Below are 24,507 nucleotides of genomic sequence, written 5' to 3'. Positions count from 1 at the left end.
ATACAAATTTTATTTTCGGTACTATTAACCTCATGCCAAAGATTCCCATAATAAGTTCTGTAAAAATGTAAGATTTACGCCAAAGATCAATATTTCGTTAACTATCGCCAAGTTCAAAATATTTCATAGGGTGAGAAAGATAAGATCTTAATTAAAGGATGTGCAAGAAAGTTTGGAGAAGGTCACTCCTGTTAGTTGTTTTTGCTTTTACTGAAGAATACAGACATTTAAAACTCGGGGTAAACAAATTTTCAAGTTTCAAAAATAAAGAGCTCGGCTCATTGTAAACTAAAATATGTATGAGAGTTACACAAAAATATTCAAAATTCATTAAAAAATAAAAAATAGCAGAAAGTGATGAAAAAAAATATTCAAAATGAAACTATTGACAATGTTACAGATTATTTTTGTTACAAAATATAAATTTAAAGTAGACAGTCAGTGGTAGACATTTAAATATCGATACTGTGTCTAGGGGGTCTTTATCCCTTATATGAAATGAAAAATTTTATTTTACAAACCTTGTACTTACAATATGTAATATGTAATCCACTCTATAACAAAAACTCTGCTTTTTTTTTTATTTATTTGCCGATTACGGATAGAGGTAACTTATCTGATCCATCCGTATTAAAGCAACGAACCTAGTCAATCCTTCTTTTGCTACATTAACCACCGGAACGAATGTACATGGTACGATTTGGAATGGCCTTTAAAAAAAAGTCCAGTTTCATCTGCATTATAAATTTCGTATGGCTTGTACACTTCTGCTCAAAAAATAAGCAACATGAAAAGACGAAGTACGCATGCAAGACGATAAGTCATAAGCGACGTTCCTACGACCGGAGAATCTTCAGACGGGCTACGCGTTCCCCTCTTGAGCCCCTCTTGCGGTTTTCAGGGGTGCTTTGATGCCTGTCTAATTTACCGACAACTAGACAGGCATCAGGTTGTCGGTAAACCAGACAGGCATCAAAGCATCCCAGAAAGCCGCAAGAGGGGTGGAAGGGGGAAAGCGTGCCTCATCTGCCGTCTGGACTGTTCGTTGGAACGCCGCTTAAAGCCGCGGTCCAACGGCCGGATGGTCTTCACAGATGTGGTCATAAAACTGTCACCCTTCCTTCGTGGTGCCACCCCCGCCTGTGGCAGCGGACCCACGACCAGAGAAATCTTCAGACGGCACGCGTTCCTCTTTCGACCGCTCAAAACCCTCAGTTTCTTTGACTCCCTTCCCCCCCCATAGCCCAAACAAATTTTCCGGCTCTTTGATGTTTATCCATCTACCGACATTTTGCGGGAAACTACAGGCGTACCGCGGGCGACGGGGGAGTGTGGTCCCCTAGTGGGTTGGATGTCAGATTTATGACCAAATCCGTGAGGTCGCAGGTCGTTGGACCGCCGCTTTAGACTGACTTCTCCGACCCACTCGAAGGCACACGGAAAAATTTGAATGACCGGACGACCAACCAGAAACGTTGGCGGGATCTGTGGTTGAGTCTTAAAGGTCCTCACCGGCCACGGTGCAACCCTTCCGGAAGGAAGTACGTCCCGTCATCGGTGGGAGGAGCCAAATAGCCCACCTTTTTGTGTACCCTCCAGGGTGGCGAGATCCAACCACCATACCGGAAGCATCTCATCCTCATTTCGAGGTGTCCCCCCGGGGTTAAGCAAAGCGGTAAATTAAAACAAACAATTTACATATGAGACAGAGGTTGCCTTGTCAAATACAAATTGATAACCAAAATTAAAATAAAACACAATCCCGTAGTTACATCGTAACCCCTTTGGAAGGAGCTTACCGCCCTATAGTTCAGTTCACAAGCAGCGATAATTAATTCGAAATAGCCAAAACGGAAAACAGGAGTAGCAAAAAACCATCTGCCCAATGAGATGCGTTAGAGAACTGTCGGTATGTTACCAGCTGGTGTAAGACAATCTGTTGTTGCCAGAGAACTGAATGTGCCTCGTTGTGTCGTCCATAGACTTGGAACCCGTATCAAAGGGATAAAAACGCCAGAAGACATGGGTCTGGACGCTGGAGAATCACCACATCATCAGACAAACACTACCTTTTGCTATGTGCCAAACACCGGACGACACTAATAACTCGACAGCTGGCATCCAGCTCTCAGCAGTTGCCTTGTCGTTTGTGTTTCTTTACCCCCGTGGCAGATTAGAGTGCGGTTGCATTGGACATGTGAATGTATTTGGACACTAAAACAGTGGAGCCACGTGCTCTTTACATATAAGTCTTGATTTAACTTCCAGAACGATTCCTGTAGGGCAAGGATATGGCCAGAGCCAGGAATACGTTATCGGATTCTATACATTGTCGGAAGGGGCCATTACAGAGATGGAAGTTTACTTCTCTGGGAAGGCATAGCAATGAAAGTTCGAACTGACCTCCATGTTTTTTCTGGTAGTTCCGTCACAGCTGTCCGATACCAAGATGAAATTCTACACCCTCTTATCACTGCAATGGGTAATGTTAAGAAATTTGTTAATAATAACGCCACCCGCATAGATGGCGTGACCTTCTAAATCACCGGACCTGAATTCCATAAAGCGTATAAACTTGAATTCCATAAACATGTTGGAAAACGGATTGTGAAGCTCGTGGAGGTGCCGTCAGAACTCTCCAAGAACTCCAACAAGCCTTATTATAGGAATGAACGTTACTGCCACAGCACGCGCTCAACGGCATTATTGCCAGTATGCTTCGCCGATGTTAAGCATGCATTTCAGCTAGAGGGTATCATACCCGTTATTAGGGTTCCCAATGCACATTCTGCCTGCCAATTTGGGCAATCGCGTCGTGTTGGTAGTAATACATGTATTTTTGTTTCTCTTTGCTTTATTGTTTGATAAGTGGTCTAAGAATGCCACATCTATCTCGTGTACAACTTGCACGCATATCCATTAAATAGTTTTAGTTTTATTCCGAGTTTTGAATCTGCTTCTTATTTTTTTGAGCAGAAGTGTATTTTATCGAAAGCTGAAGTGTATTTTATCGAAAGCTGAAGTAATTTATTCTTTAGGGACGTGTCCACACTTTCCGCTATTTTCTTCACCACAAGTGTTCTTACATACAATTCCATACCCATCTTTAAATTTGTTGTCATTCAGAAGAAACTTCAAAATATTCAACGCTTAAGGCCGTTAACTGGAAACATATGCAAAAAGCATGTCTTTTTCTTGCAGTATTTCTCCAGTTTACGACCTGTTTTTACTCCGGGTTTCATTCATCCACTTCATTAAGGCAATTTCCGCCTCTTCAGCTTTTCGAAATCGCATTCTTTTTTGGTGGTGTGGGATTAAATTTATTTTATACATAAACCGCTACGACTTAGTAACAATTTTTTAAAAATAGTGAACAATGAGTTTCTTGGAATGTAGCGATTTCGGATTTTTTTCTGAATTCCATAATCAACATCATTTAAAATTGTCTGTTTTTCAGCAAAACTTAAAGATTTCTTCAGTCATTGTGACATTTCGTTTTTCAGTTATTCAATACGTTTGATACTAATTATTCTTAGCAAACTAAGATCGTCTTACTTTCCTATGCAGAATCTTGGCTAACGGAATTGATAAAAAAATTTCCTGAAAAAAGATTGCTGTTGCGAAAAAGATGAATTATTAAAACTATTCCCTAATTTAAATTAAAACTATTATATAAGTTGCCCTTTATTTCTGGCTTTGAAATTTTGAATCATATATATACTTTATATTATATGTGCAGCTGAAAATTACTTACTGTAAATGCTCATACTTTGCAGGATATTGAAAGTAGTTTTGTCTAGTTTTAATATGATGTACTAATAGCTCGTTGACACATATTTTAAAAGTTTTGTATGATTCTAATTAGAAAGCATGCATCTTAAAAGCAGGAGGAAATATATAAATTTTTTAATAAATTATTTATATTTTCTCGGATATATTTAAAGCTGTTGTAAAAAGACCTGTAAGTACTGAGTAAGAAAACAAAACTATTATAACAAGTTGTAAATTCTTGCTATCAGCAATCTGTGAAATGGAATAAATCGAAATCATTTCCTTCATAAATTTCTGCTTGGCTCACGTGACTGAATTGTAACTGCCAAATTATAAATGTAGGGAAGACGAATATTTTCAGAGCAGTTATTACGTAACCAATATCAAAAAGGCATAAATTCCAGTGATCAATACTTTTCAAAAGGGGCGTGATTCAAATCCTTGACATGATCTTACTGGTGATATTTCGATTAAAGGTCTTGGATTACAATAGAAAGTAATAATCGATACGATCTGTCCTAGGGAAACTCTCAAACAAGAATTCAATCATGCAATCTGTGAATGGGTTGAAAAGTGAACGGACCAGTTATTCTTAGAATTATCGTATCATTGAATCGCATATCACTGAAAGTGGAGCTATCACAGGAAATTGTTCATAATTGTGAAGTCACCGCTCCGCTATGATAACCTCTCCGCTTGATTTTTCGATATTCGCATTTCACATTGCGTTATTCCATGATGATCATTTCTAATTGCCTGTGACATGACTGTCTAATAGCATACATTTATTTCTCTCTGCAGGCGCCATCTATTGGCAGAATATAGAACTAAAATGAACATTTTAAAGAAATTATTTTTTTTTAAATACAACTTTTCAGAAAATGGTTTACTCCAATAAATAAATTGAACTAATAGTTTTGAAAAAAATTAAAATTAAAAAGTAAGCTGAAATAGATAAATTAATTCAATCACATGTTACTTAAAATAGTAAATTAAGTAATAATTACAATTAATAAATTTTATATTTAATAATAATTAATAATTATTAATTAATAATATGATTGAAATAAGAGATATTTGGAACGAATATTTAAAAATAACAGTAACACACATATATATATATATATATATATATATATATATATATATATATATATATATATGAACGTATGTGTGAGGGCAAAAGGTGGCCGAAGTATTCTTGCATTCGGGTAATGTAACATGAACCCACATTTAGCTAGAGATGCATACTCCAGGATTTTTTGAATAACAAATAATTTAGCTACTGTTATTTTTAAATATTCGTTCCAAATATCTGTTATTTCAATCATATTATTAATTTAAAATTAATAATTATTATTAAATATAAAATTTATTAATTGTAATTAATACTTAATTTACTATTTTAAGTAACATGTGATTGAATTTCGAAGACAGTGAGGAGACTTTCGATTTCTTGACGTCGTTTTATTTCAGCTCGGAGAAGCACGCATTATGTACAAGCAGGAGCGACGAGCACACACACAACACAGAACGACACAGAAAAAAATAAGGAAAAAGCTGATAAACCTTTTATCCCTGGTCTTATATACTGTGATATTTTAATAGGGATTTCCATCGCATGTCAATCAAAAAGCAAGGGAAGCACAGGGATGTTTTAGAAAAACTTGTGAAGTGAGCGGTATTTTGTCCCTTTAAGCAAAGCGTGTGAAAGTATCGATTCAGCAATTTTATAAAGCTTCTCTTGAATTAATTAAGTAGAGGAAGTGGAGTTGGATCAGGAAACAAGAGAATATTTTAGAATGTAGTTTAAATCTTTATTGATTTCCTTTTTCTTAAAATTAGTCCATGTTACTTTATTTTACAACTTCCACTTACTTGCCGATCCAGACTTTTTTATATAATTTTTTCTACTACGCGCTCTAAAAAATTGCTTACTCTGTAGTTTCTCACGTTCTGAGCGAAAGGATAAAAATCCCTAACACTGATGCATTCCTTTCCAAGATACCTTAAATCTTCTTTCCAAACTGAGTTTGTAGAAATTTTACCATCAATATCAATCGACACAATGATTTTGCAAAGTTCTTTAGGGTCCGAATAAATGGCATTGAATATGCAATTTATTTCCCTCAGCATGCAGTTCTCACCTGACCGGATGAAACTACCATGTGGTATTAAATAAAGATTTTCTTCTAAATGCTGGCGCTCGTAATCAATTACATATTTTAAAATTATTTTCTAGAATAAATAAAACTAAAAACTGATTTTTAAAAATAGTTTAATGATTAATTTAAGGAACATTGAACCCTATTTAAAACATTCATTAAATTTAGAAGAAAAAAAAAGTGCATAGAAATTATAGAATTACATTTGAATTTGAAAGTGGTGTAAGATTTGTTTTAAAACAACAATGAAGTCTGAAGTTATTAAGGTAAAAATTTAACATTTCGTTTAATTTTTAATTAAAAATCTAATTAAATCTCGAAAAAATCTTTTTATAACAAAAACTTACTACATCGTGGAAGAAGCAGTTTAGAAATAAAATACATTATCTTGGTACGAATAAAAACCGCGAAAATTTCATTGTTTTGATTAGAACCAGGAAAACAACAAAATATTTAAATCGGTCACATTCTTAAATTTTGTTTTACGACAGCAGCGAAGTAAACCAAAGTAGTTTTCTTATTCTCAATGTAATATATTTTGAAATAATTAGCATCAAAATTTTAATTGGAGCAGATAATTTTTTGGTTATTGCCCTGTGACAGAGGCCAGTTTAATTTAATTATGTTTGTGTCTTGTTTTATGGTAACTCTCTGGTGAATTTGGAAAGGGCCTCGTAATTTTGATCCGTGAACAGATGTCGAGAGTGGGTACCTCATCATTAAGATTGTCCACATTATACTAACGGAACAGTATCTCGTAAGTCCTTTGAAGCCACTATCTTCCCACTGGTGTGATGTGAACTCCGGTATAGCCTTCGTCATCGGATTATGGATCAAATTTAAGAGGCCCTTAATAAAACAGTCCTAGTGTTGTTTTGAAACGAGACGTTAATATAATAAATTACTAATGATGATTCATTTTTCGGTGGAATCAAACTTCGAATTGGAATCCATCTCTTTTGATAATTTGATTCGAAAACCGAAATAAAATTGTCAGATTTCAATATAATTAGTAATAATAGTAATTATAATTAGTAATAATAGTAATTATAATTAATAATAATAGTAATTATAATTAATAATAATAGTAATTATAATTAGTAATAATAGTAAAATTTATTATCTTTAAAATAATATTCTTATTTCATGTCACTGTCACCGTAACGCGGAAACCATCGCATTTGTCTAGCAACCCTTGTTAGCTTTTTGTATACTGTTTACTTTATTCTAATGTATGTTATGGAATAATTAGAAAGTAAGTAGCTTTATTTTTTGGTAATTTAATCGTGTTATTTTACTTTCTTGGATTTTCATTTATTAAGGGCTTTCATTATTTTTTAATTCTACTTTGAAACCTATAACTGTTTACTATGCATACTGTTTTCCTTAACCGGTAGTAATGTTTAAAAGTCCTACTCACCCAGTAATATGTATTATAATTTCAAATATTGCAAGATTTCAATTAGATTAATTCATGCTTCCTCTCTCTCTTTCCTGTTTTTTTTTTTAATACCTTGTAAATTAACGGCCAATTCTTGTCAAGTTTTGAGCGTGATTTTGTATTTAGACTTTTTATAATGGACGCTAAATTTTTCTTTATATTATTTATTTATTATGCATTTAATTTATTTCTGTTTTCAAATTCCAAAGAAATCATCTGAAACAAGTGCAACTGAGAATTTGGTTTCGTATTTACTTTAAGATAGGGCCACACAATTTTCCAAATGCAACTATTTCTTGCATTAATTTGAAAATCTATCTTAGAAATTGATATCTATCTTTCTTGTTTTAGTAAAATAAGTTTTGTTTCCAGATATAATTAGGGTTAAATCTAACGTTCTATAAAGTAAATTAAATAGGAACTATTGAAACATGTTTAAACAGATAGTAGAATCTTAACTGGTTGCAGTGTGAATTTTTCATTGGTAGAAAAACTATTTTTTCCAGAAAATTGAATGCATGTTTTTAAAATTACATGTTCTTGTTTTATGATGCCATTCGAAAAGAGTATATTATGCATCCATTAGTCATAGTTTTTGATCAATCAGCTACAATTAAATAAATTATATTTAAAATAGTATAGGAAATTAAATGTATGTGACTTTAAATATTATGTTTCAGAAAAACAATATTTTAAAACTGTACATGTCATCATATTAAAGGTAACTATTTCTTAGTTTTGACAATACAAATTATATATATTTGTATTCTGTGTTTAATGAAATGAACATTCCCCAGCAAATGAAATTTTTTAAAAACCTGTAGACATTCATTCTGCACAACTTTCTTGGTCTGATTTGTCTGTAACTTTATCATCTTTCTCCTTTTCAAGTACATTCTCTGATTATTTGGTTTTTGTCAAAATGGAATTTAATGGACATATACAGTACATTTTCGAGTATCTGATTTGTGACCATCCAGGTTCCGTGCTATCCGGCCTAGTTTCCTTTTTCATAATTAAATAAGGAAAGCAAGGCGTCTGTTAGGTCATCTATTTAGGACTTGTCCAAAACCTAAATGCAAGTTTTAAGTCTTATCTTAGAGTACCCTTTTCTTATCTATTTTCAGTGAATCATTTATCTATCATTTATCAGTGAAAAATAAGATCAGTTTGTGTCAATTTTCTTAAGAATTAGGCTTACGATTTATGTTAATGTTTTGTTTATGTTTCTTGCATTTAAGCTGGGCATTACAGAATTTATGTTAAAATGTGAGCAATTTATATCCTTTAACTTACTTTTCCTCTTATAATTTCTTGAAATATGCAGTGCAGTATACAAATTACCAGTACAGTGCCTTCTATTTTAACTTGACACGTTACCGGCAACTGCTTTTATGATTCATTGGGCCGCAGCTGTGTTTACATTGAGATAAACAGAGCTTAGTATTCAATAATAAGTGAGAAAATGTATATTATAGCAGTGAGTTTTGGTATAAAAACTTTGTTTTCTCGTATTGATAGGCAAAGAAATGAATCATAGAACTCTGTCTTTATTATCTGTCCATTTCCTTCGCTACATTAGCTCTGATACTTGGAAGTGTCCAGTAATTATCTTTAATTACTCAAGTATACTCCTTCTCTTTGTTAATTCATTATATATATATATATATATATATATATATATATACATAATCATCTTATCTCATTGATTTTAGTTGCTACTTTGTACCTACAAAAGTACCATAATTTTGATACTGCCTATTACAAGAGATTTTACAAATTTTTTGTACTTTAACTATCAAAAAGGTTTTCTTCATATATTTTCTTTTTGTCTGTTTGTTTTATATTCAATTTATTTCTTTAAAATCTGTTTGCAACAATGTCTGATCATTGTACAGAATTTATTTCCAAAATGGAAGTTATACATTATCTTTCATTCATAGTATGAATTCTTAAACATTCTTACAGTCTTTTATTGTCTTAAATTTTCTATAATTGTTAGCAAATATAATTTAGAAAATTATGTTGCTTTAAAAAATTAATTTAAAATTGTTAAATAGATAATTTTTAATAAATTTCTCTGTAATTACATTTATTTAGTTCTTTTTCTCTTTTCCAAATATTAGGTTAAAGCAAAGCAAATTTTTTCTTGTTGAAATACGATAGCAAAACTTTTCCACCTTGAAAAGAATTGCAAATGGGGGGGGGGAATTAAGATGTTTCTATCAACAATGGTATTTTAGAAAAATGACCTGTAAAATGGCCATTTATAATTATATTTCAAACATACATTTACAGAATTATTGTTCAGTAAATTGTTTAAAGGTTTTAAAAGCAATGGAAGCCATAGAATTGTCTAAAACTTATGCAAGCATTTCTGCTTTTGGAATGACAAAAAAACTAATAACATTTCTAATTTTTTTATATTTATATATTAACTGCATACGATTGATGAACAGAGTTAGAATTTACTTACACAAGACCATATTAGTATATGATGTTTGACACCTTCTTGGCTTGTGGTTAGTTGTCATAAACCATAAAATCTTTAGATAATTTTTTGCCGCTAATCTCTGGCATATGGTTAATATGTATCATTTTTTTTCTAATTGTAGTAAGTAAAAAGAATAATAATAAAATCTATTCAATTGAATTGTTGTTTTATAAAACAGTATTACAAATTAGTTATATTGTTCTATATATATATTATTTATATATTCAAATTGAATTTAGTTTGCTGAAATTAGATATTCTATGACTAGAATCTGTTTAAAATTTTTCTCAAGCTGTTTGTAAATTTTAAAATGAATCGTAATTGCATGTTTACAAATTTCCCCTGTTTATTATTAATCTCTCTTATTAATTAATAGGTTTTTATTTACATGTAATATAGCTAATTTATTTATTAATATTTTTCTAATAAAAAAATTTTACATTTTAGAATGACAGTAGATAAGAAATACTCACCCAGATGTTTTCTGGATATTGAAATTGATGGAGAGTATGGTAAGTGCATCACTTCGAAGAAAATAATCTTGAATGTTCTTTTGTTTTTCACTGGAAATTAATTTGCTTTAATAAACTTTTTCAGTAATTGTGAATTGAAAATTTAATCAAAATTAGAAGTTTGCTATATTTAGAAATCAATTAAAAAATAACTAAATATAAATATTTTTTTAAGTTAATATTTACAGAATGTTCTTAAAATGTCTGTTTTTTTTTTGTTGTTGTTGTTTTTGCAAAATAAACCATGTTATTTGAAATAAATATTGTCATAATTTTTAACTCAAAAAATAGCATGTTTTGAGGGAAAAATGGAATGTATGATATCAAAACAAGAATATTTTGTAATATAGTTTTTATTTATTAATGCCCTTACTACTCTTAAAGACATATATTTGGATAATGTTATAATTTTGAAGTTGTACTATTTGCTGTGCTGTTTTAATTTTTTTTAAAGAATAAAAGAAAAAGTTAAATGCATCTCTTTAAAACTAGAGACATTAAATGTATTGATTTCTTTTGCAAATATGGATATTTTCCTTTCAGCTTTCTTTTTTCAGTGGTGACAAGGATTAGCTAGCAAAGATAAATGAGATTAGCTGTGTCAGATAAATGAAAATGTCAGTTAGTTCAGAAAGAAAAATCTGGAACATTTTAATGTAAAATAAGTAATGCACTGAAGTGCATGCTATATTGAATGATAAACTGCATTTAAGATTTTTAAAAAAAGTCATACTTGGCTTTTGATACAAATATGAATGACTCTATCTTAATAAATTCATTTTAATGACTTGTTTCACATGTTTCCTTTAAAAAATTCTATGACTGTAGCAGTTTTCTGATATTTTCTAGCTATTATGTTACACCATCGTATAAAAAGCATTATGTGAAATGTGAGATTTTTCTCTTATTTTTAAGTTTTAATGGAGCTTTAATATTATTTCATCAATTTATATATATAACAGGGTTCTTCAAAATCATTAAATATTCCTTAATTTTAATTTGTTGTATACTTGGTGCCCCAGAAAAGTATTTATTTTTTCATTGAGTTCCTTAAAATACAGATGAGTATTTTTGGGAAAGAAGAGAAAATTAGATTGTGATTTAGTTTTATATTGAATATTCAACTAATAAGAAAAGGGTGGTTATTTAAGAATACTGCTAATCACCAATCCTTTCTGTCTGTATGTTTTTGAGAAAAGCTAGAGTAATAAAAATTATCACCACTAATTCAAAGGGGTTTTCAAAAGATCCAGTGCAGAAATGAAGTGATCTTAGAAGTTTGTGCTGAGTTTTTATTTACTCTTGTAATTATAATAAGGCTTACACTTTTCCTATTTGAGGACTTAATTATCTTAAAACTTATTAGGCTATGAACTTTTGTATGAGTAAAATTAATACCATTTATTAAGAATGAATATTTATTTACTGTACTAATATATTTTTTCTTTCTTAGCTGGTCGAATTGTCATCGAGTTATTTGCTGATGCCTGTCCCATTACTTGTGAAAATTTTCGGGCTCTCTGCACTGGTAATTTTTTTCTTCTTTTTTAATTATTATTATCTTGCATTATTAGTGTAACAATTGTTAGCTAAGATTAAAAATTTCCAACATTATCTTTTCATTAAAATCTTTATGTTGACTTGCTTTATAAAACAGAAAAAATTGTTGTACCTTGGATGTTGTGTACTTTAGATTGTTTATTGATATCTTATGGGCTTTCATCTTACAGCAAACAGTTGAATTCTCAAGTTATGCTCACTAATACTTAAAAAAAAAAAAAAAAGAAGAAGAAGAAGAAGAAAAAAACCTGTTGTTTAAGTTTTGTTTATTAGTTGCTATAAAATTATATTTGCTATGTAAAAAGTGAAATTTTTTAATATTATATTCCTGAACTTCAGGAATTGCTTTAGGAGTTCCACTATTTTTCAATTTGTGCATGTAATTTGATAATTAAACTTATATTTTGTTCATAAGTTTGTGTTTTTCTTTGTGTTATTGCTGTAATCTATTGTATTCTAGACCATAAATACGTTCTGTGACCTGGGATCCTAGATCTGAAATATTTGTTATTAACTTACCTAGTGGAACAAAGAAAGAAGGGGGGAGGGAGGCTAAAAGAGGATAGTTAAGGCTATTTAGGACAAAACATGTTTAATGGCAAGGCAATAGATAGCTAGAAAAGATTAGTGTCAAAATCAACAGCTTTCAAACCTATTAAGGTTAAAATTTTCTTTAAAAATCGTGAAGATACAAGTTGAGATTGTCCCTTTCTTTCTTAATTGCCTTTAGAATTGAGATAAAATAGGACTAATAGTAGTACAGACGTAATATAATCTGATGTACAAGAAGATATGATCCAAGATATAATATCATCTTGTACCTTAGATCTACTTTTTTGCAAGCAATTATAATTTTTTGTTTTTAATTATTTTTCCTTATCTTGCTATTTACAAACAGTGGAAACTCATATTGAGTTGCAATATTATAAAACAGGATTTCTATAATTAAAATAAAAATATAAATTGTTAATATTTTATTAACATATATATATATGTTAATAAAATATTAACAATTTTATATATATTTATTAACAAAATTTGTTTCCCTTTTTCTTCGTATTTATTTATCTATGAAACATTTTCATTTTAAAAGCTTTGTTTTTACTTCATGTTCTCTTTTTAGGAAGTATCTTCCAAGATAAAAAGTTCTAATTGTGAAAAAAGTGCTAAAGCCTTTTTATTAAATGAATGATATGGACGATAATTCTTTTTGTTAACTTTTAGTTATTGTTAATAAATCAAGTTACCACATAATTATCATAATGTGCTAATTTTCTTTTTTCATATGCTTGAAAATTCCGACAGTTGAAGTTTGGAATGATACAAACTTAGGGTCATATTTAAAAAATATGGCTATGATTTACTATCTTAATTGTAACTTTGCCAAATATAATATGATGAGCCAAAAAATGAATATTAAAGAGTACAACCTTTCCCATATATATTTTTTTTAAAAAAAATTTCACACTTGCAGAAATAGTTAATATATAAAAGCTGAAGACGCATCTAAATAAAAGTTAGATTGTGATTCCATTAATATTATTCCATCTGGTAATTAAAGATTGCTCAGTTAAATGGCTTATGTACATTAGAAGGAATTTGTAGAAATTGATTACTTACAGTGTGTCTGACAAAGAGGGCACTATTCCTTCACTGATTCATTTTCACAATCTGTGTAAGCCATGATTAGTACATCAACAGCGGTAATTTATGGAGTACAGACAATTATGAGAAAATCAAATTTGGAAAATTGAGATGTCTATGTTTAAGAAAAATTTTGCTTTTTACATGCAAACTGTGGCCCAGTAGATTTGATTTGTCTTTTTTAAAGTATAAGATACAAAATCATTTGTCTAATCAAGAATGGTCGCAGAAGTAATTAGAATTTGTGCCTTCTGCCATCTTTGAGAAATTCATTAATAATTCTTTTGCAGGTGAAAAAGGCCTTGGTAAGACCACTGCAAAGCCTTTACATTACAAGGGAGCGCCTTTTCATCGTGTGGTGAAGAACTTTGTCATTCAAGGAGGAGATTTTGTGGCTGGTCAGTTAAAAATATACTTACTTTTATTAAAAGAAATATTTGTTCTAGTAATTTTTAAATATTAATTATCTATTTTTTAAAAAAAAATTTCTAGGTAATGGAACTGGTGGTGAATCCATTTATGGGGGACAGTTTAAAGGTAAATAGTTTCATAGTTAGTATATTTACTGAATGAAATTTGCAATAACTGGTTGTATTGTATATACATACATATGTATTTAATCAAAATTGTTTTCTGGTTTGTTCCTATATTTGCATAATATGATAGGTACAAAGTTATTTGTTTATGCTACATTTGTTTTTATGTAATTTTTTTTTGAAAAAAAATTCTTTATGCTAATGTATTTTTTTCATACATTTGTATGTAATGTAATTTGAATGTAATATATTGTTATGATTTTGTAATGTTGCTTTCCTATGCAGTTAATTTCATCTTAAATAAGGCAGTTTTATGGATGGCTCTGATTAATGCTGAATGGATAACATATCAATAATCCCCAGACTTTGCAACAAAATGGAATTTTCTAGAATCTTCTGTAAAATTCTAGAATTTTGGCAATAGATCCATTAGAACATGATTTAAAGATATCTTTCTAGAATCCTTTCTGCCTTGTCATTGATAGGTGGAGAAAATAGAAAAATAAAAGGCATGAGATTGCATTGGAATAGTTCAATTAGGTGAAGCCCTGGCATTGTGTCAGTTGTGTGGAATTCAAGTGATTAATGAGCGAACAATTATGCTACCAAGTCTTGGAATTCAAGTATTGAAGCAGCATTGAGGCATGTGCTGAGTAGCCTGTCATGTAATAGAGTCACTAGTGAGTTGGCAGTTGAGTAGAGTTAAAGCGAGAAAACAGTGAGAGTAGCAGACTTTTAAAAGACATGAAAGTTCTGTGAAGTCTCTATACCTGCAGAGTTCTCTTTGGCCACTTTGTACCATTTCATTTGTTAATTACCGACTAGTTACTAGTGTGCTACTGTAGGTTGTAAATGCTGCTTTTGTGTATACTCGTATATGTGTATTTTGTTTGGAATAAACATCCTTATTTGTGATTATGCCTATTAGGCTGTTTCACGATATATCTACTGTGCCGAACCCATTGATTTTCCAGACTTTGTGGAATTTTCTTTAACAATATATTTATATCAATGTAAATAATATAACTTCTACATTATTTTTGCTAATTAATTTATCTTTCTAGATGAAAACTTTGATATTCCCCATGACAAACCATTTCTTCTTTCCATGTCAAACAGAGGCAAAGATTCTAATGGATCACAGTTTTTCATGTAGGTTGACTTAAAATTTTTTTAAATTGTATTAATATATGGTATTATTAACCTCTTGCTAGTTGGTAGATTTCTTCTTTTCCTGTATTTTGAAATTTTTTGATGTTTTTGAATTGTTAATCAATGTTGCATTTTTAAATAATTTGTCTCGTAAATGGGAAATTTTATCCTTCAATTTCTTTAAAAAAAGAAACTCCATTCTTTCAATATTTATTTAATACAAATAAAATTATAAAAAATTTTATTTCTTATTATTTTTTATGTGCCTAGTTATTATTTTATTATGCTGTTCACATAAATAAATTTCTCTTAAAGGAAATTTTAATTTGTTAATAATTAATTTTGACAAAATATAATCTAAAATGTGAGTTTCCTTTTAAGCAATAAAATCGGAGAAAATGAGTTATATATCACCAAATTTTAAATTCTATATTTGTACAGAATATTTAATTTTTTACTTAAAGCTTTATGGGCATCCTGCATATATACTGGATGTTCACTAATGTTGGTCTAATTTCTCATTTCTAAACTAGAAGAAATAAACATAGACTTCTTGTTATAAATATGCTTTATATGAAATAAAGATTTTTTTAAAAAATATTGTTTGAATCAATGAATGTAATGCATAAAAAATAACAAGATCTAAGTTGTTGTCCCTTGGTCTTATCAATCATTTTCAATATAAAAAAAAAATTTAAAAAAATTGTAACCTAATACACACAAAGAAAATTCTTATACTTTATTATTAAATCTGAAGAAATTAGTTATTAGGACATAATTGAAATGGATATCCTGCGTATATGTTGTCAAGTTTTATCTCTTGAATACTCAAAAAAATATTTTATCTTCTTAATCAACTTCAGTCTACTTTCTATAAAATTTGTGTGATGTAACCATATAATTCAATAAATGTGCATGCATTTATTGAATTATATGGTTATATGATTGGAACACAGTTGAATATTCTTCACAGATATCACAGGCAGTGTAAGTAGTCATTTAAAAAAAATTCATACTGCTAAAAAGTTAATAGCATAACTGAAGTAATTCATTTTGTTTTTAATATTAAGATCTGGAGGGGGGGGGATTCAAAATCGGGAGAGTAATGTATCTAAAATGATTTGTGTATGAATAAAAGCCTGATAATGAATGTAACAAATTGTTGATTAAAAATATTATTCATTTTCCTTAATTTTTTAAAGTGCATTTTATTGCTGTTTGTTGTATTCTAATACATTTATTTTTACTTTTATGTGTATGATTCAATTAAAATATATCATGAATTAAATAATAAAATTAAAGTAGCACAGTTAGTATAACAATGCCATTGCCATTTGCAATAAAAAATTTAAAAAAAAACTTTAATTTTTATTTTTTCCAAAAGCAATATCTCAAAATCCACAGTAGAGATAATCAAGGTTTTTATTCTTTCATTTAATTGTACTTTAGCATAAATATTCAAAAAAAAAAAAATGTTGGTATTTTTTAAGTTGTAATTTTTTTTTAAACCCTGAAACTTGTCAGTGGTGCATAATTACTAGATAAATTTACTCAAGTATTCAATAAAATTACTAAATTAATGAGCGATATGCATCTTGCTCACAGGAATTCTAAACATAATAGGCTTTTAGCACTCATTAATTTGAGTGGTGGTTGCTTCCTAATTCAGTATTGGGGAAGGTATGAGGTTTTGTTATCTTCATTCTGATGATGAAGTGTACCTTCTACTGGACAGATTGGGTAATAATTGTTAAATTTTTGCCTTTATTTTATATCTTTGTTGTCATATCTATTCTCATTCAAATCGTCTAGGTTAGGCACGGGTTTGTGATTTCTAAAATTAGCTTATGTCCTGTTCAACTGCTCATAGTAGAGTGCAAAAGACGTCTTGTCTGTCAAAATTCTTTTTAGCATTAATTATAAAATTTTCACAGATCGTTTTTGTTTTGCAACTCATTTGGCTGCTTTAGAGACATCCTATCATTGTTTTCAATTTTCTATGTTATGCAAAAATATCCAATTCTGTAGATGGATATATCTACAATATCTTTTCACTTACCAAGTTAATCCGTTACTTCTGGAAGTATGACACTTCTTTATGTAATTAATTGAATACTATAAAAATAACTATGATTTTATCATAATAATCTTCATTTTTATATAAATAGCTTTTTTATATAATAGGTTTAGTTTATTAATATTTGGCCTTTCTTTTGCAGTACAACTAATACAGCTCCACATTTGAATGGGTAAGTTTTCTGAAAATATAATGTCTTTCCATTGAAATCTTATGGTGTTTTGTCAAATTTATTAATACCCTTTATAACCCATATTTTTTATGAATATGAATCACTGGAAAATCTCATATTCTTTTGCAAGAGATATGAATACAAGTAATATTTGCTTTGTTTGATTGTTTCCTTTGTGATAATGTCCTTTGCAAGAAATGAAGTTGCTGATATTTTTAAATTCTCAAAGTTTATTATAGTATGTTTTTCATGTGAATACTTTTGCAAATAAAAGTTTTTGCTTTGAGGAAATATTTATAATTAATTCTAAATTGGAATAATTGTGAAAAGTCTTGTAACTTTCTTCTGGGCATATATAAATTGTATTATATTTTGGTACTTATTAATAAACACCGAAACTCGCCAACCTATGAATGCGTTTGAATGTGCTTCTAACTTATGACAAGAAAATAAACATGTTTTATGCTGTTTATATATCGTTTACAGGGGGAAAAATCCTATTTTCACCAATATTTCACCATTAATTAATAAGTACTTATATTTCTTAGTGTTCAGTGCATGTAAAATCTTTTAAAATATTAATCCTTGTAATAGTAACTTATAAATTGCAAATTTCATTAGTTCATTCATTTATGCATATTAAGTTTCATTCTGATTTCTAAGCGCTGAAGATTTTCATTTATTTGTACTATAATCAACATCTATTCAAATTGACAATAATTTCATTGCAGCTGGTTCCAGTGATTAATAGAATGGTTGCTTAACTTAATGTGACTGTAGTGAGAACACCATTAAATTAAACAACTTTTATATTAAAAAGAAAGTATAATCATATTTAGGATTTTTTTATTCTATGTAATAATAAACTGCACTGGTTTTTTAGTCATATCAATTTACTTCTAGTCATACTTTCCAATATTTCTTAATGTACAGACTTCTTTAATTATATAAAATTTGCTAACCTAAATTTAATGTTAAATGCCAGGCCTTCAGATATCATAATGTGTTTAACCTTCTGAATGGCAAAGCCAGTTTCTTCCATTTTTATATTTAGTTCAAAAGCAGACAATATACATTTATTTGTATATATTTTTTTACTTTCCATTTAAAAATATTCTTAAAATATCATGGATATATATATATATATATATATCCCTTCCCACAGCTAAGGAAGGTAGGTGAAAACAACTGGGTTACACATATATAGTGAAAAACTGCAGGAAACTAAAAAATGAATGTATAACAAAAACTACAAAGGTCATCAGAAATAACCTGTTCCCATACCTTACTCACAGCAAAAAAAAAACAAAAAAAAAAAAACAGCATGATTATAAAATTACTGGAATTACTCATCATTACCAAATGTATATTGGAATTTATAATGATGTTAAACTGAACATTGATGACTTAAAGAAAGTAAAAGTGCTTGCTATTCAATGAAAAAAATTTAAATATCTAACAAGTAATTTCTTCAAACAACAAAATTGTTTGTCATTTAAAAAAAATATTTCATTTATATATTTAATAAATAATAAATGTATAATAAACTAGTTTTAAATTTATTTATATTCTTTGGAAATATCCATTCTTTAATAATTTATTAATATTACATTAAATGTAATATATCTAGAATGTGCTACTGGTGACTGGGTAACCAATGTTGAAGGTTATGTTTACCTTATTTCAAGGATTAAACACAGAATAGTTTGATACATTTATTTAAAATATTAATTTTTCTAATCTGAAAATTATGAAATAAAAATAGATCACCTGGATGTTTTATAAAAGAATAGTACCAGAGAAACCAAGCTTGGCTTTGCAGTTTTATTTATATTTTTTGGAGAAAATATTTATGTACAAATCACATACGGTTTATATATGAATATTAATATATCTTATCTAAATATAAAATTTGAGCCATTTCCGAGATACAGAATATATATATACAGGAATTGCTCATTTAAAGACATAAGATTAATGTATTTACTGTATAGAATATTTTGTATTTTAGGAAGCACACTGTATTTGGTGAAGTGATCAGTGGCAATGAAGTGGTCACAAAAATAGAGAATATCAAAACTGACCAGAGCTGTCGTCCTGTGAAAGATGTCAAGATTTCTAACTGTGGGGAACTTGTACTTAAGATCAAGCAAAAAAGTATGTGCTGTTTTCTCATTATACTTTCTGCTTTGAAACCATGTTTTCTGAAGCATGTTTAAATGAAATAAGAATTTTAGCTTTTTAATAGATGAATTAAACTTTCTTCGATATTGATTGCAAAACATATTTTGAAAAATAATTAAAATCCGAAAGTATGTCATAGAAGATAAAAATATTAATTTATTAAATATATTTGTGTTATCTTATTATGGTTTTATATGTATATGAATTGTGAAGAAATCATAATTTTGAAGTAAAAGGGTTGTTGACCATCCATTTTGAAATTGCTTTTTCTAATCATTTGAAGTACTTATGTTTGATTGGAACAAACTTGTGAATTCAAATGATTAATGTTTTTTCATGATTTCACATTCATTGAAAAAAGGCTTACATGAAGCTATTTTGTGTATAAATTATGCAAAATTAATCACAATTAACAATCAAGGTTATTCTTATTTCATTTATATTTTGAAATTGTTATGTCAGTTAGAATATCACCGAAAATTTCAAATGTTACTAAAAAGTTTTAAGTGTAAAACCTTTCCTTAGTGATAACCTTCTAGGCATTTTTGTAATGCTAAGGAATCAATTTATTTCTGTATTTTTTTAATTTAAAAAAATTGTTAAAAACCATTTTATGCTGTTCTCAAATACTCAGATATTTTCTTTTTATTCTAAATTCAAATAGTTTAACAATAATTTCAGAAATATACTTCTGCGGTAGTGATGTCTTTATTAAAATGTATTGTTTATTTCTGTGAAGAATTTCATAGCTCATGTACTCCCAAAAATAATCCATACCATTGTATTGTTGTCTATAAAAATTGATATTTTGCTTTTACACATCAGCATAAAGTTATTTTAATAAGTTGAATTTTATATGAAACTATTATGTTTGGTAATTGATTCTACTTTTAAATTGATAAGTATGTGCTTTTTTTTTTTTTTGATAAAAAATAAATATTGCAATTGTATGTGAGGTTTTAATGTTTAGTTGACTTTGGTTGTATTCAAATGGATTATTTGATTATGTAATTATTGATTTATTTCTCTCTCTCTCTTACTAAAACTTTTAATGCATAATCCTAAATTGTGAGTAAATGTTAACTATAAAAGTTTTTAAATTAATGATGTAACAGTTTTATATTTAGCAAATTAAATAAACTTCATAACATTTTTCATACAATTTAAAAACCATAAATAATGATGTCACTATTAAGCAATAAGGAAAGCTTCATGATTAATGATAACTTACATTAATTATATTTTCTTTGAAATAAAAAATTTTCTCTGTTGTATGCTTTCTTTGATTTTATCAGTTTGAATGACGAGGTTTCACTTTTTAAAAATATGTATTTATTAAGGCATTATTCCAAGTAGAGATCAGTATCTTGCCTCTTTGGTTTACATTTAATGAACTGAATATAAAAATAAATGCTCATGTAAATATGTACACCTGAAAAATAAAGTGAGTAGGATAGTGAACTGAAATGAAGTCTAATAGTTTATAGAATGTAAACAAGTATCTGAAGCAATAAAGCAAATAATCTTGATAGAACTGCTAAAATACAATATTGTTGTAGTTTCATGAGTCTTAGTATCTTAAGGTTTGGTAAGACTATGATCTGATCAACATGAAAATTTCAAAACTTGAAACTTTTGAAAGTGAAATAAGACTTTTAATTGTAATCATGTTCTACTGTTATTTTTTGTTCTGTTAAAAAGCATCTTAAGAATTTGATTAAATTTTATTTAGGCAAGAAAGTGACAGAATCATCTTCAGGTTCAGAAAGTGAAGAGGTTAAAGAGAAAAAAAGAAAGAAGAAGCACAAGCACCAGAAAAAGCACAAGAAAGAAAAAAAAGAACGCAAGGAAAGCAGGTGAAGGCTTTGCACTAATTATTTCATCAAAAGTATGTTGCAAATTAAGATTTTCTGTTAAAAATGATATAGTATCCTGAAATTTTTCAAAATTTTTGGAGCTATAGATAGTTTAATAGATCCTTTTCATGATAAAGGATAAAAAAATCAAATAGAATGTACAATTTTTTTACTTATCTTTGAACAAATGCGGTTACTTAAGTGCGGTTGCAGTTAATGAAGAAAGTAGAGATAATTTTAATGATAATCTCAAGAGATCCCAGATCTTATCTTTCAATTATTAAAACTGAGAGAGCAGCTATAAGAGGGAGAAGTCTTGGATACTCTTATGTTTAGGATTAGAAATTCATTATTAAGGAAAACTGGCAATTTTTTTTAAGTGTAATATCAAATTTTCTTTTATTCTCATTTAAAGCATAAATATTATATTACATTAATATGGTTATAATTATAATAGTTATATAAAAAATAATTTCTTGGTTCATTTAACTATATTAATTTATTCTATGGTGTTACATTGTTGCTATTTTAGAAAATATTTAAAGTTTATACAGTTTAAGAAGAATCATCCTTTATTTCAAATATCATCTTATGATGCGACTTAAACATGGGTAACTTGTCATTGTTTAACATCTTTATTTATGACCCTGTCTCCCATTCACAATCTTTTTACTTGATTATTACACAAAACTTGACGACCTGAGACACATCAGCACTGTTCTGGTGTATTTTAGTTTGCAATCTACAATTTGTATAGAGGCTTCATATATTGATCATATTTTAAAAACATGTTTTCATTTGAGTAGTTTTATTTTAGATTTGGATTTATGTTTTGGAAGTCTTTAAAATAAAAAAATTTCATTGTTTATCTCTTAAAACAGTAATTTCCATAATTTTGTAAAAAAAAAAAAAAATTTAAAAAAAGAACAAGAAACTCTATTATTTTACTAGTTACTTCTAGAAATGGTTAATTGCAATCTTGGAAAAAAAAAAGATTTGCGGTAAAGTAACAAAAAATTTAAGCAATTCATATCAGTTAAGGAAAAAAGTTGCTTCATTGAAAACTTTTAATTACGTAAAGAAGTCCATTCTCAAAACTTTTTATGAGTATATAATATCACATAGTATATAAATTATTAGCTTAAAATTCAAGTGGTTAAAAACTGCTTTTAATATGCAATAGCAGATACATTATCTGTTATGACAGATTAAAAGTAGCGGCATTAAAAAAAAAAATTCTGTGCTGAAATATCAACTACAGTACATCATAAATATATCCTGTATAGTATCCGGTTCGTAACCGCCTGACCTAGTCTTCTTTATCACAATTGTTTGAGGAAGGCAAGACGCTGTATTGGCAACATTACCAAGGTGTTGAAAATGAGCATCTGCTATAATTCTCCTATGTGCGTGTACAAAATACTTTTGAAGAAAAAGAGCAGCATTCTGCTTGTTGTTCATTGCTTCATCAGTGTATTACAGACCTCAATTGTTGCCGCTGTTCCTGATTATAACTGCACAGTACATACAGGATTCATAAATTATTTTTTTGGGAGGGGGGAGTATGATTAGTTTTTTTTTTTTTAAGTATGGTTCCACAGTGAAGTGTACAAAATTCATGTTATACTCTGTTTCACCCTAACTTGGCAGTATTGTAAAAGGTAGAAAATGTGACGCTCCGCGTTGGGAAAGAGTTCTCCATCAATTCCGACTTAATAATAGTTAAAATGCACGGAAATTTATCAAATAATAACATAAATTACAGAAGTGCTTATCTGTTAAGTATTTTGTAAATAAAGCGAACGAATAAAACTAAAAGATTGATATAATGAATTCCACTTTGGCTAGAACCGGTCTTCAAGGTCAAATATTTGGCGCGCTTTTCTTTTACGACTCCGCCAACTCAGCTTCATTCAGTTCGCAACCGTTATCATCTTTCGTACTTTTTTATTCTCGCTTTTTTACCAGCTGATGTTTTTGATACTATTAATCACATTAGTAGTTTTTAGCTTTGATTGTTGATTCGTCATTTTTATTCACTTCTAAAATGTCTGAAAAATAGAAAGTGTTATCTCCAACTACGCTGTGCACACCTTCAAGACGAGTGAAACCAACAAAAAGTGCAGCATGCAGAAACATATTAAATGTTTATTTTCAACTCCGAGAAAACCCTCAAGATTCTATCAATCGAATCGTCGATAAAGTTTCGCACCTTACAGATGTTTTCCTTTTGAAAAAAGAAATAAAGGCATCTAGTCCTTTAAGTACCCCTGGAAAGAAGCGACCTGGCTCAGTAGGTAAACATTCGGGTCTTGTAAAGTATGAGGATTTTACATTATCCTATATTTGACGAAAAATCCATGCATTTTTTCGTAGAAATGAGATTCCAACATTAGATAAAGTTTTAAAAGATGTGAACGATGATACAGATATCTTTTCGAAAAACATTAGCCGAACTACGCTTTACAGAATATTGAAAGATTTAGGGTTTTCTTTTGAGAAACGATGAAACGAAATGAAATAACATTAATGATTTATTAAAATGTATTGAAAAAATAATGAAAATAAGGAAACAATTAATTCTCCAAAAAAGCGATAATATAATAAAGTAAATAAATATTTACTATTTGGCGAAAAATTTGCGAGATAAAGTTTCGCCAGCAATCTGCATTTCTAGTAACTTTGTACTTTAAAGTAATCCAGTTCCCCTGACAACGACTGTGATCCGGCTTGCCTAGAATATACACTACTGCCAGGTTAGGGTGAAACAGAGTAAAAAATGTGAGCAGATTATATCTAATAAATTCTTGCAGTGCATTATATAAACATAAATAAACTACTAGTACAGAGCCTTCTATTTTAACTCGACATGTTACTAGCAACTTCTTCTGTGATTCATTGAGCCGCTGCTGAATTCACATTCTGTGTGACTTGAGATGAATG

The 24,507-nt window shown here is 29.0% G+C and overlaps 1 protein-coding gene across 1 annotated transcript in view; it reads left to right on the top strand.

Moving 5' to 3' along the window:
• The first annotated feature begins 7,055 nt into the window (after nucleotides 1–7,055).
• The window catches only part of LOC129957375 (peptidyl-prolyl cis-trans isomerase G-like), a 35,221-nt gene continuing 17,769 nt past the window's right edge, over nucleotides 7,056–24,507 (top strand). The window contains exons 1-9 of the mRNA XM_056069666.1: nucleotides 7,056–7,191; nucleotides 10,319–10,383; nucleotides 11,837–11,911; nucleotides 13,878–13,985; nucleotides 14,080–14,124; nucleotides 15,188–15,275; nucleotides 17,495–17,524; nucleotides 19,536–19,681; nucleotides 21,441–21,564. Coding sequence (XP_055925641.1) covers nucleotides 10,320–10,383; nucleotides 11,837–11,911; nucleotides 13,878–13,985; nucleotides 14,080–14,124; nucleotides 15,188–15,275; nucleotides 17,495–17,524; nucleotides 19,536–19,681; nucleotides 21,441–21,564 — 680 coding nt within the window. The 5' untranslated portion in view covers nucleotides 7,056–7,191; nucleotide 10,319. The remainder of the gene's footprint in view (nucleotides 7,192–10,318; nucleotides 10,384–11,836; nucleotides 11,912–13,877; nucleotides 13,986–14,079; nucleotides 14,125–15,187; nucleotides 15,276–17,494; nucleotides 17,525–19,535; nucleotides 19,682–21,440; nucleotides 21,565–24,507) is intronic.

The sequence above is a fragment of the Argiope bruennichi genome, chromosome 11, assembly GCF_947563725.1.
Source record: "Argiope bruennichi chromosome 11, qqArgBrue1.1, whole genome shotgun sequence".
In the NCBI taxonomy this organism is placed as follows: domain Eukaryota; kingdom Metazoa; phylum Arthropoda; class Arachnida; order Araneae; family Araneidae; genus Argiope; species Argiope bruennichi.
Note: the sequence above shows the minus strand (reverse complement) of the source record. Positions and strands in the feature narration are given on the sequence as shown.